The sequence below is a fragment of the Notothenia coriiceps genome, unplaced genomic scaffold (genome assembly GCF_000735185.1).
Source record: "Notothenia coriiceps isolate Sejong01 unplaced genomic scaffold, NC01 NC01_scaffold00003860, whole genome shotgun sequence".
NCBI classification, from domain to species: domain Eukaryota; kingdom Metazoa; phylum Chordata; class Actinopteri; order Perciformes; family Nototheniidae; genus Notothenia; species Notothenia coriiceps.
In genome coordinates, this window is record NW_011336561.1 from 1 (window position 1) to 12,752 (window position 12,752).

Consider the following 12,752-nt stretch of genomic DNA (forward strand, 5'->3'; position numbering starts at 1 on the left):
TTTCAGCAGCGCCATCTCTAAAACGGCGATACAGTCACTACCCATCATTTACATTTCACCGTGACATGGACAAAAATGTAACATCAGCTTACCTCATGACACGAATCCAGACTCTCCTTTGGGAAACATTGGCCGGGAAACGATAGAACGAGCACGTTCCATGCGAAGACATTTGGCTGCAACCCGGAGCAAAGCAACAAACCATTGCGTAGCTAACTAGTAGCGCTAGCTTTAGCTAACGTTAGTTAACGAAACGAACTGCCGAGTAAAATTGGAAAACGCTGGTAATTAATTGTTCTATAATTTGTAAAACTACGGTGTTAAAAAAGACAATTTCAAAAATACAGATTCTAATGGTCAGATATATATATACAGATACTAAAGATATGCATGTACTTGCTTTCAAGCAGAACACAGGGGAAAACAAACTTAGCGGGAGTGTTTACGTGTTCGGCGTAATGACGTACAACGGCCTCGACAATTTCTGTAGTCCTATTCAGCCACTCGGTAACAACCATCGTTTTTCAGACACGTAAACTCTTCAAAAATCCCCAGTGGGGTCACTGCTGATGTATTTAATGTCGTAGAACAAAACGTCAATTACCTCTTAAATTTGTGTCAACCACAGACCTTATTTCGAGCTATTTTCCAAAACCCTATGGAAAAAATGCATTGCTTTTTGAGGAAGGAACCGGAAGTGCTAAAAATGCTAACTTACTTCCGGGTTTTACGACGCGTCACTGCGGCTCTCTATATGTACAATCCCTTATCATTTATTATTTGTGTTGATCCAAGCAGAGTGACACTGTGAGCAGGAAGTCAGTTTGGAGCAATTGAGGAAACAAAATAATAGGGAGGATCACACAGTGGCACATATCTCTCCATTCACTTTCTGCTTTATCTCTTAATGGAAACAAAAATATCCCTGTTCTAAAAGGAGGAGGAGCAAGATTGTGAATCATTTCAACCATCAGTCATGAATCAGAGTAATATAAGAAGTTATAAAAATAGAGGAATATTCCAGGATATCACAGTGCCGATAATCCTTTTTCATCTTGCACTTTTAGGATTTATTTTTAGAGTGAGTGAGTTTAAGTAAATCCCCCAGCAGTCAGTTCGGGGTTGTGCCCTGTGAAGCCACTAGGTGTCCCACAAACACCCAGCAGCTGTGTGTGCTGATAGAGTCCTCACCAGCACACTCTGTCTTCATCTGTTAGACCTCCTCACACACCCGGTTTACCGGCTAATAGGCGCGCGCTGCAGCTGAATATGAATCGCTCGCTATAATAAATTAGTACCAGTTTGGTGCCGCGGTGCCTCGAGGAAAAAATAATCAGGTGCTGAGATCCGTGCGTCACAGGGACCTCGGAGGCGGTGTGTTTGCTGTGCTGCCTCAGACCGTGAAGGGGTCATTAAGTGCGCCCACCGATCACCGATCAGCGCCTTAATTGAATAAAAAAACGCGCCGATTGCGTGCCAATCCACCCGGATGACCTCCGGAGTGACGGAGGGGACAGTGCGGGGGGAGTCAGCACCGGAGGAGATGCGCATATCTGCAGGTGCTCTAGCGCTGTCGTAAAACGGGAGTCGGCGGCGAGGCAGCGATAATCAGAGCGATGCCAGGGGTAACCAAGTACAATTTAGTGGATGACGCGCAAGATTTGAGGATCCCCATGCACAACGACGAGGTGTTCAAGCATGGGGTGTGCTTCGAGGCAAAGGTAAGGAGATCTGCAACATATACTTTCTGTCTGTGTGTGTGTGTGTGTGTGTGCGTTGAGATGACATCCCACTGATACTGAGTCAATGATATTTCCATCCAAGGGTTTATTCTGTGTTCAAAAGTACATTATAATAATAATTGAGATATGTTATCCACTTTGTGTGACTTTGAAATGTTTGCCATTGATTTTAATTCACCATATCTGCATAGAGATACAGCTGATATAGCTTGATGTATGCTGACATCATTTATTTCTCTGATTCATTTTTGGGGAAAAACCATGAGTTTTTTATTTTTGTTATTAGTCTGTCGATTATTTTCTAGATTAACCGATTAGATGTTGAGACAAACTTATTTTTTATTTAATAACTTATTTACATTTCAGCATTGGGGCTGCAAATAAAGTTTATTTTATTGTTTGTATGACCATTTGTCTAACAATTATTGTCTCGATTAATCGATTAGATGTTGGCTTAAAATATTTATAATGTTTTACCTTGCTTGCATTGAGATGTGTTTCCTTAGCTGATGACTTGATGTCCGAGGCATTATTCATTCCCCCCTTTTTTAGACAAATCCATAAGTTCACAACCGGAGATGCAAATAAAGTGTATCTATTGTTTTTTGACTATTAGTCTGACGATTATTCTCTCGATTAATCGATTGAATGTTGGGCCCAATTTAGATTTGTTTAATCTTTTTTACCTTGCTTGCATTGAGATGTGGTTCTTTCTTTGTATATTGATGTATACTGACTGTTTATTTCCCTTATATATTGAAAAACCTATAACTGGAGAACTGGGGCTGCAGTAAATTGAATATCTTTTGATCTGTTGACAAAATAAGACATTTGAAGACATGTATTCTTTTCGGAAAACTTACTGACGTTTTTCCACCATCTTTCTGACTTTTTATAGGCCAAATCAATGATTCATCGAGAAAGTAATCAATAGGATATTCAACAATAACATGAATAGCTAGTTGCAGCCTTAAGGATTATTAAAGAGAATTATGAACAAGCAGTCAACAATGGTCATCACCAATCTGCCAGCCCAGCACCCCCCTGTAATCACTGCCATTAATTCCTTCAAACTACCAATCCTAAAACCTCTTTCTTACACTCTTCAGTACATTGGCAGTCTAGAGGTGGGTCGCCCCGGCAGCCGGATGGAGATCGTCGCTGCGATGAGGAGAATCAGAGTAAGAAATATATGTGACTCTGAACCCCGCCACTGATCTTGACCCTTGTCAAGCAGTCCCAACACATTAGGATTGATGCCGGTGCACTTCAACATCCTCTTTACATACAAAACAACAGTTTGCGTACAACTCCTCACTCTGCAGATTCAGTGTGCTGTCAGGAGCGGTTTAAATCACGGCAGAATTTTCAGGGATTTTATGTCTGAGGAGAGGTAAAGCGTGCAGGTTTATATGTGGTACTGTTCAAGGGAAAAAACAACAGCTCTCGAGCCCTTCTTGTAGGCCAGACAAGGCCACGTATTACACATCATGTTTCAGAGGAGGGGATTTAGCTGCGTGTCAGCTGTTGGATCTAATCCAACACTAGAGTAATTGAGTCGGTCAGAGGTCGCTCCCAACCCCAGTGACACCCCGGACGCACTTAATCCTGATCCCTCGTGTACAGTGCAGTATAATGGCCATTTGATTGTACCCGGAAAGATTTAGAGAAGCTATAATGCTTCATTTCCTGACTCAAAAGCAGATTTCCGGATTGGAATCTCGAAGATTTCTAAATGTCAGATTTTTATCAAATTTCTCATAAAGAAGCTTTTGATACAAATGTGGAAAGAAAAACCACTAATTAAATGAATTAACTAGTAATACTCTCTGCTTCTTGGGAGACAAACTAATATTCAAAGCTAACTAACTCACAGCAGCTTAGAGGGAGAATGACAGGTGAGTTGTCACTACCTGTAGAGCATTAGTTGCGCTTGGGGGCTGAGGATGATGCGTGAAAATGTAACATGAACACCTTCTTCGCAGCATCCGGACTAAAACCACCAGATTCAGAGACAGTTTCATACCACAGGCAATAAGACTGCTAAACAACTGAACTGCTGAAACAACATCTGCTAAACACCTGAACTGTTGAAACAACATCTGCTAAATACCTGAACTGTTGAAACAACATCCATAACATTCATCTGCTACTTATTGGGGGAGACACGTCAACAGTTGAAATGTCAAACTCACATTTCCTGCATTTTAGGGACATTTTTATTGCGGAACTGTCTTTTTCTATTTAAACCTAAACAAAGCATGCGCTGGGAGATAATTACAAATAAATGACTGAGAATGTAATGCATTAAGGCTCTCTGGCATTCTGTATTACTTTCAAATGATTTTCAATTACTCACCTGTAGATGAATTTTTCACATTTCATGCTTTCCTGCCAGAACCAAGTCGAAGCGATTCACTCCTTTGTGAATGTCGGTGTAATGTTTTGGGGAGGTATTGCTTTAATTGTCCCTGCAGTATAGATCCTATTCACGTCATGATTCAAAATGTATACAAATTCATTTAAAGACCACTGGACTTAGAAAAGAAAAGGAATATAACAAGAATAAAGTTGTTTAATGAGAATAATGTCCTACATTGTATACCTAACCTTACCTTAGCTTATCTTACTAGATATTGACAAACATCAGTGGTTGAATTTACATTTTTTTATCAAAATTATTCATTTTTTTGTAATTTCACTACCTCTCATTATTGTCCTTATCGGCATTACCAAATTCTGCGCCTTTTCTTTACTTTCTGTGACATGTTATTTTGAAATGTCAATATACAAATGAAAAGAGAGTTCCAAGACGGCAGCAGGCTGTTATTTTTACACAAACCAAAGAAAGATGACATAGAATATCCAATACCGAGCGGGCGGCAGTTCTTTTCAGACAAATTTCACAGAACTCGACTTGATCAATTAATCATCTGATGTCGGACGCTGTGTTTTGAAAGCATGGCGCGTTATTTCGCAAAAATCCATGTGGTTCTTAGATCACTGGGCCCTTATATGTTTGAGTCTGAGCTTGCAGAGGAGTTTGCGCTCTAGCATTAATCAAGGAGAGGGATGAAAGTGTCCCACACATTCTGCCTCCCTCTGGGAACGCTGCCTTTGAAAGCTTAAACCGCTCCCAGGGACAAGAATCTGACAGTGTTTACTCAATCTCACATTTCCCAGAAGAAGAAGATTGTCAAAAAATATCTTCCTCTCTGCATGATCTCTTCCCCTCTGTTCCAATATAGCCTTTATCTTGTGTAAAGAGCTTTACCTTCAGCGGGCCTGTGTGTCACACCTTGTATAGTATTCAATTCCAAACTGGAATGTTAATTTAAATGTCGTTTTTCCTTTGCAGTATGAATTCAAACTGAAGAATATAAAGAAAAAGAAGGTCAACATTGTCGTGTCCACTGATTATGTCAAAGTCATCTTGCGCAAAAAGAGGAAGGTCAGTCTTGTGACTTTTAAATTACTCCTTTTCGTTTTTTAGAAAATATTCGTTTTTTAACCGTCAATGTGTTTTTGTGTTGGGACAGAGAAAAGGGTGGTCATGGGATGAGAATACAGTCATGGTGACACAGGATCCCATCTACAGGTAGGTGTTCAAATCAAATAAAAAAAACTAAGCATTTTGTAACCAACTCATTGAAATGTTGTCCGTCATCTTGCCTTTTAACAGGATCTTCTATGTCTCACATGACGCCCAAGACTTGAAGATCTTCAGTTATATCGCCAGAGAAGGACAGAGCAACATTTTCCGCTGCAATGTGTTCAAGTCAAAGAGGAAAGTAAGTGTAACTGTTCAATCAATTGATGCTTCGAGTATTTGTCTGTGTAGCTGAAGCTTATGGAGTTTCTAGCCGATTTATTTTTTGATGGTGTGGTCCAGTGTACAAGTCTAAACCGGTTTTGATTTGGCTCCGGTCAGTGGTTCGATCCCTAGCCTTGCAGCCAAGATATCAAAGTGTCCTTGAGCAAAACACAGAACCCTGAATTGGCAAACGGTTTAGAGGTGCTTCGTACGCCAATGTAGTGTAATGTAAGAACTGACATTGGTCATTATGACACGTTCTTTCAAATTCATAATTTGCCTCCAATCATAAACCTTTGACGATGGAGTTACGGTGCTAAATTCATCTTGTATTGCATTATAGCCGATATATTATGTACTCTAATCCATTGTGCAACGCAAGGACAACTCCGCCATGGATAATGGTGCGTTCAAATGACCTCTTTCACATTTTTTTCAGAGTTGAAAGTTGTATCTCCAACTTGTTTATGAGATCTAAGTTGTGCTTTGGTAACAACATTGGCGTTCTTCTAACTTTGGTTAGTTTATTATATGGACTTCTGACTTCGTTTTTTGTATTAGCTTTAAATCGTACTGTTGAAACAACATGGACGCTACAAAGATGACATGTGGTATTAATTGCATTGAACCTGTAAACATACCATTGATATCTATTTTTCGAGTTGTCGTTCTGACTTAAATCTTTAGCAACCAATTTGTTCACGATCGTTCCTACACCATGAGTACTGCACTAATCTGGCAATGTTAACAAAAAGTAACCCATACATTGTGAATCCTCCCTGTGATTTGGAGCCACTCCAAAATGTAATGGGTTCTTCCTCAGCCCATGCTTCACCCTTGCTCCAACTGTCACAAAAATCAGAACATTAGTTATTCTCTAATCCTGCTGACTGACAGACAGCAGTTGGCTAATGGAGCCATGTTGAGAACCATGAGCATGCAACCCTGGCCCAGAGTCTTTCTCCTAGTTATGGTCTGCGTGGCCAATAGCCCCTTTATATTATAACTAGTTAGCTAAGGGCATACTTGTAGTAGGGTTTGTCACATTTTGGAAAAGCTAAAGGTCTCACACTACTACCATTCTTTGTACTAAGCTAAGCTAACCCGTTTTTTTTTTGGTACAGAAACCATAAAGGTGTCAAATGTTGTCCTGTAACTCATCAAGAAATCTAAATAATATTTTAAATGTCAAACTATTCCTTTAAAATTTGACGTATTCAGGGGGAAGGAAGTTGGCCGTGGAAGTTGGGAAGTATTAAGAGATGAACAAACACATTGTTGGTTTTGGTATTATCATGGATTTTGTTGAAAGTGCAGAAGATCTCCAGCTTTATCCTTCCAGTATACAAAGCAAGTCAACCATTCCTTTTTGTTTTCAGCACTGTGCTGTGCGCATAACTGCTAATGATGACATTATGGCTGTGTCTGGGTGATGTATTGTCCTCTTGCACCCCGCATTAATCTGACTCATAGACCCCTCATGTGCTTAAATGCTTATGAATGTGCACATATGGGCATATCGAGCTGACGTAAAAGACAGAGCATCAGTTAGGTGAGGTGGACTCCATTACCCTCACCATGGATACCAGACTGACAGTGACTTAGTGAAGCTGAATACTAATCATTCTGGTGGGAAGAGAAAAGAACAGGGGCTGTTTACACTCGGTGCTTGGAGACATTTTCACCAATGCCGAACAAACACCCACTACAGCGTCAGGGACACGGTAAGTGGTGCCTGACTACAGCCCCGGGGGCCATGGAGCCTTATCTGGGTGCACCAAGCATGTGCGCTTCAAGTAGGAGAAGATGGACCCGCTGATAGGAGGAGATTTGATTTATTTTCGTCACAGCTGGGCTCAGATGTCAGAGACTTTTGATTTTGGCCTTGGGAGAGAAACATCAGAAACTGTATATCGTGAATACTACCCTAGCCCCCAATAAGTGAGCCTGGCTTTATAGGAAATGTTCGAAAGATTCCTTCCCATTGGCTTCCATTGAAAAGAGATGTATGTAAATCAGCAGATCTTTTCCTATTTTCTTTGCGAATTTAACGACCCAGTAAGGACTCTTGAGAAGTCCTTTGGTGCTAAAATTTAGGAAATCCCTAACTACAAATCCGGATTAATTTTCCCTCTGCATCCATGGAGCTACCTAAAGTGCTTCCTAAAGAAATAAACACAAGATTGTTCTTTTTCAGTCTGGGGTCTTAAAGAAACAGCCGCTAAAACTAAGCGTTTCAGGCAAAAGGTGAATACAGGTATATTCAGACCGACAATATGAAACACATTCTTTTTTAAACAAAGCATATAAACATGTTGTAGTAGAAACCCAAAAGAATACATGAACCTGAAAATAAGCATGATATGTCCCCTTTAAAGAAACAGTTTGCTAATTTTTGAGTTATTATAAATGAGAAGTTTTGTCAGAAACAGGTGTATCGCCAAGTAGGTTTACACATACAAGGAATTTGTATAATGGGGCAAACGTAAAAATAATAGAAGAATGAAATTGTTAACAGAGGGACAAAGGAACAAATATAAAACATTTTTGAACAATATTTTTAAATGCATTATACAATAAAAAAACGTTAACCTTAAAAATATAAATATAAAAAATGTACAACCAAGTAAGTACAACAAGAATATAATATATATATATATATATATGTGCACTATAACATAATTTAAAGTGAAAGAGCTGTTTTTCTTCACTTTTTAACAGCATTGTGTATAAATGTACAAACAATCCGGGGTATACAGGGACTGCAAACAAAATGTAATTCTATGGAGCCTACTTTAATTCCATAAATCAATTTCATGACTCTATTGCGGTGTTATTTTTCACGCCTTTTCACTTGATTGAACTGCTTTCAGGCTTGACTTTCCTTGACTTATTGACTGAATGCCTCAGGCAGGATCGGCCTCCAGAGGCAGACGACAATAACACGTTTATTTCAACCCTCGGTTCTGCCACTATTCAATGTAGAAAACACAAAAAAAGCACCTTCAGTGGGCAGGAGGGAGGACAGGTTTAATTCCAGTGGATTTAGGAGGCTGCCACATGACTGCATATTAGGGCTTTAGAAAAATAAAGAAAATAACTGCAACTTTCTCAAAAAGCCGCATTGAATTTTATTTCCTGTGTGTTCAACTTGGGAAACACTGATAATAACCTCTTTTGAGCCTGTACAATCAATTGTTTACATTATGTGATAACAATATTGATTACCTACTGCATAGAGGACGTTTAAAAGCAATAGGGCTCCAACTTACAATTATTTTTATTATTAAATTCATGTCTACAATTCCATACAAGTTCAAGGTGCAACATCATAATAGCGTATGACCAACAGGCCCATATTGATTTATTCTCACGTTAGACAAAGTAAGGCAGCGCATATTTGCAGTAGAGAAGCTGAAACTAGTTAAAGTCTCTAATTAATCATCAAAATTATCCGTCAATCAACCATTCCATTAAGCTCTAAAATACATTAAGACCCAGTTCTAACAATTAAAAAGGAATGAGGAAGTTGTAAAATTTGCTAAGCCAACTTATTTTCCCTCTACATTCGTTTCCAGTTCTCTTAATACACCCATGGACCTACCAACGAAAGTGCACTACATTATTTCTTGCAAGCCAATCAGAGCAGACTGGGGTTTTCCGGGAGGCACACTTAAAGGGAGTTGAGTTACTGTAAATTAAACTTTTCCTTTTTATTGACCTGATGACTGACTCACGTACTGAGCCTCCTGAAATAACAAAACACTTTATTTTACTTCCTATGCATTCAAGTCTACTTGCCTCTGAAATCGACCAATCCTTCACTATGACAGGCGAATGTGTGCAGAGCAGATGTACTGTATAGACAAGGACGGGCAGGTGAAGCTCTGTGATATCTTCTGACTTTAAATTGGTCTCTATCTCCCCTCATGATTCCCCCTGCCTTCATTTCCACTTGCTCCCATTTTCATCCTTCTTCTATTTCTCATCTTCTTTCTATTTACGTGTGCTCCAACACACACATGTTCATTCTAACCACTTCCTGTGCAACTCTTCTGGCACCTCATTTCTGACTCTATCCTTACTGTGCCTCGCAGCTGCTTAACCCGCCTCTGCTCTCAACACACACACACACACACACACACACACACACACACACACACACACACACACACACACACACACACACACACACACACACACACACACACACACAGAGACACACGCACACACACACAGACACACACACACACACACACACACACACACACACACACACACACTATCTCACTGTGTCCTCTCTTCCAGTCCCAGGCCATGAGGATCGTGCGCACCGTGGGTCAGGCGTTCGATGTGTGTCACCAGCTGACCCAGCAGCAGAAAAGCGATGACCAGGATGATGAGGAGGGCAAGGCGGAGGAGTCTGAGGCGTTGCCAGGTGACTCACATGCACACAAAATTGCATCAACAAATACTTTTCCGTCGTTCTCTTTCTGTCCCACACAGAAACTCAATCTCCTTTCTACTCCTCATACACTCCAGGCCTTCTCTTCCTCTCTATCCTCCTCCTCCTCCCCATACCTCTTGGAGAAAAGATGTCATTATCCACCACTGCTGATTTTTTTTTCTTTCAGCATCCACTCTGGCTGCAGATGTGTTTTAGTAAATCTGGCCAGCCATTGATCAAAGCCCTTGCTTGTGTGTGGGCTTCTGCCAGCTCTTCGCCGGCTGCTGCTGCGGCTGCTGTCATTGCCGCTAGATATATTGCTTACTATAAAGCTCAAAACTGCATTAAAGCTTCCCCTTTATATGTATCTGGTCTCTCTGCAGCAAAGAAGAGGTTTGCATTGTCGGAGGAGACCGACCTTGAAGCCACTACAGAGGAGAGCATTGAATGTGTCTCCTCGTCAGACCTGGAGAAGAGCAAAAAGGACGAGGCCCTCAGTAATGATGGGAAGGTAAAGTGCAGAAGTCCTTGATCATGTCATACAAAGCCCTGCAATTTATCACTCCATTAGAAACACGGGAGGTCATGTAAAACCTGCAGAGGGGAAGACAAGCCTGCAATGTGTCATCTACTCATATGGTTCCACTCTCTGTGAAACAGCAGCTAACGTGTAGCACATTCACATCAACAATTATTAGTATGAACCTGATTCAATACAAACACTTTATTATCTAATAGCTACAGTGTTCTTCCTGGTTTAAATAAGTAAGTAAACGATGTACATGGAAAATATAATAATATTATACAAAATGAAAAAAAAGTGTACTGTGGAATGAAATGCCTGCTATCTTTTTCACAATGAAACGATTACTTTTCTTTTTTACAATAAAGAAATTAAGAAAGCGTAGGAGGATAGTGAAAAAGGCTCTTTGCAAATTACTTGTTTTGTTCGACCTACAGTCAAAATGCCATAAATCTTATATAAATGTTCATAGAAGACTAAAAACAAAACATATTTGAGAGGCAACAAACTGCATTGGCAGGTTGAGCGCTAATGTTAGATTAGCAGAAAACATGAGCTGTACATAATATAATAGTTCAAGGGTAAGGGTTAAAGAGGGTCTAATGAAAGACGCTTATTACTGTAGGTTGGGGGTTATGGGAAATGTACGGTCCACTTTATTTTGGAGTTTGGCCCTTTCTAGTAACTGAAAGTCAGGATAACTGCTGAATCACTGTATTATCCCTCTAAATGTTCATCTATTTCTGTCGATCGCCTACTCAATTAATTGACCAATTGCTTCTTTCGTTTGCTAAAATTCAATACCTAAGGTCTTGCTACTGAACTGCTTCCCCCATACAGCATGACACAAACAACTGATAAGATCAATCTCCTTTTCCCTGTTGCATTAACATGAATATTCTGCCAGGCTCACAAAGAAAGTGTGGACATTTTGGCCTCATAAGGAGCTGTGTGAACATCAGAAAATGGCACTGATGATGATGGGAGTGAGCCAACGGCGTCTTTAAGGCGTGTTTGTGAAAAAACACTCGACCAAGCTCTTCATTATTCATGTGATCATATGGTTTATTAATGAAATCATAGCGTGGCTTTCAAGCTTCGCTCCATTAATCCTGTTGAACAAGCGGTGCGATGCTCTCTGATATTTGTCAGCTCATTTTCCAACTGCGCCTCTGTGGCACTCTCAGCTTTATAGTGTTGTGCTGGCGAGAAGTTAATTGGTTTATATTAAATGGATATTACATCGAGTTATATGTGAGCCCGAGAACATTTGCTCTAATAGTGAATGCAACCCTGCAACTCAAACAGTAGTATTTCATGTCTGATGTCACGATTTCTCCCTTCCTTGTTTGTGATTTGAAGGTCAAGTGTCCTTCACATTTAGGCATTAAGGACAAAAGACTCCACCATATTGATCTCCCATCTCAGGTATAAGACGGCTAAGCCTTGCCTTCATGCCTTTTCCCACAGGAGCACTCTAACATCATTGTGTGAGTCATGGTTCCCGAATGGACAGCAGCCAGCCCATTCAACCTGTATTGATTCCACTGATTAAAGAGCCTGTGACACGAACCCAACAACTGTTGTGCAATGAAATAGTGGGCTACTAGTAATCTCGAACCGTCAGTTTAAAAAAGAAAAAGCGATACCGTTCCGATAAATATCAATAATTTCGAACATCGCGGAGAAATTCCTTCGACTCATTTTGAGGTTTTGGGGGAAGCCGGAAGTGACGTCAATGCGGGAACGCTTCACTGTGCGGCGAGAGAGCCAAACACGGACAAAGTGTGTTGTCATGCGTAGAAATGGTGAATTACTGAGTTGAGGCACGTTAATAACGTTTTAATGAAGTTGACTACAGTATATTCATATTTGTCAGTGCTTTCATGTCAATTCGGCGAACATAAACATAAATGATCGTGGTGAAGATGATGATTAAATTAGGATTAAAAATCGGTAGTGAGAGCTGCTGAATTTCCTCCCGTCGGATGTGATATAAAAACAAATCGATTATTTTTGTAGTTGTAAACTCAAGTGGATGAAACTACATTTATTAGTGCTTTCATGTCAATTCGGCGAACATATGATACATTAAATGATCGTGAGGAGGATGATTTAAAATCATCCTCACGATTGTTTTTAAAACAAACCGATGCTTTTTGTAGTTGTAGTACACCAACATGGATTAAACGTGTGGTTTTTTTACCACAATATTGGGGAAATTAA

At 40.1% G+C, this 12,752-nt stretch overlaps 1 protein-coding gene across 1 annotated transcript in view; it reads left to right on the forward strand.

Annotated features, from left to right (window-relative positions):
* The first annotated feature begins 1,207 nt into the window (after window positions 1-1,207).
* Window positions 1,208-12,752, forward strand: part of LOC104941766 (carboxyl-terminal PDZ ligand of neuronal nitric oxide synthase protein-like) — a 16,897-nt gene continuing 5,352 nt past the window's right edge. Inside the window, exons 1-8 of the mRNA XM_010766902.1 lie at window positions 1,208-1,721; window positions 2,852-2,923; window positions 5,101-5,193; window positions 5,282-5,340; window positions 5,425-5,533; window positions 9,865-9,994; window positions 10,387-10,527; window positions 11,889-11,893. Coding sequence (XP_010765204.1) covers window positions 1,617-1,721; window positions 2,852-2,923; window positions 5,101-5,193; window positions 5,282-5,340; window positions 5,425-5,533; window positions 9,865-9,994; window positions 10,387-10,527; window positions 11,889-11,893 — 714 coding nt within the window. The 5' untranslated portion in view covers window positions 1,208-1,616. The remainder of the gene's footprint in view (window positions 1,722-2,851; window positions 2,924-5,100; window positions 5,194-5,281; window positions 5,341-5,424; window positions 5,534-9,864; window positions 9,995-10,386; window positions 10,528-11,888; window positions 11,894-12,752) is intronic.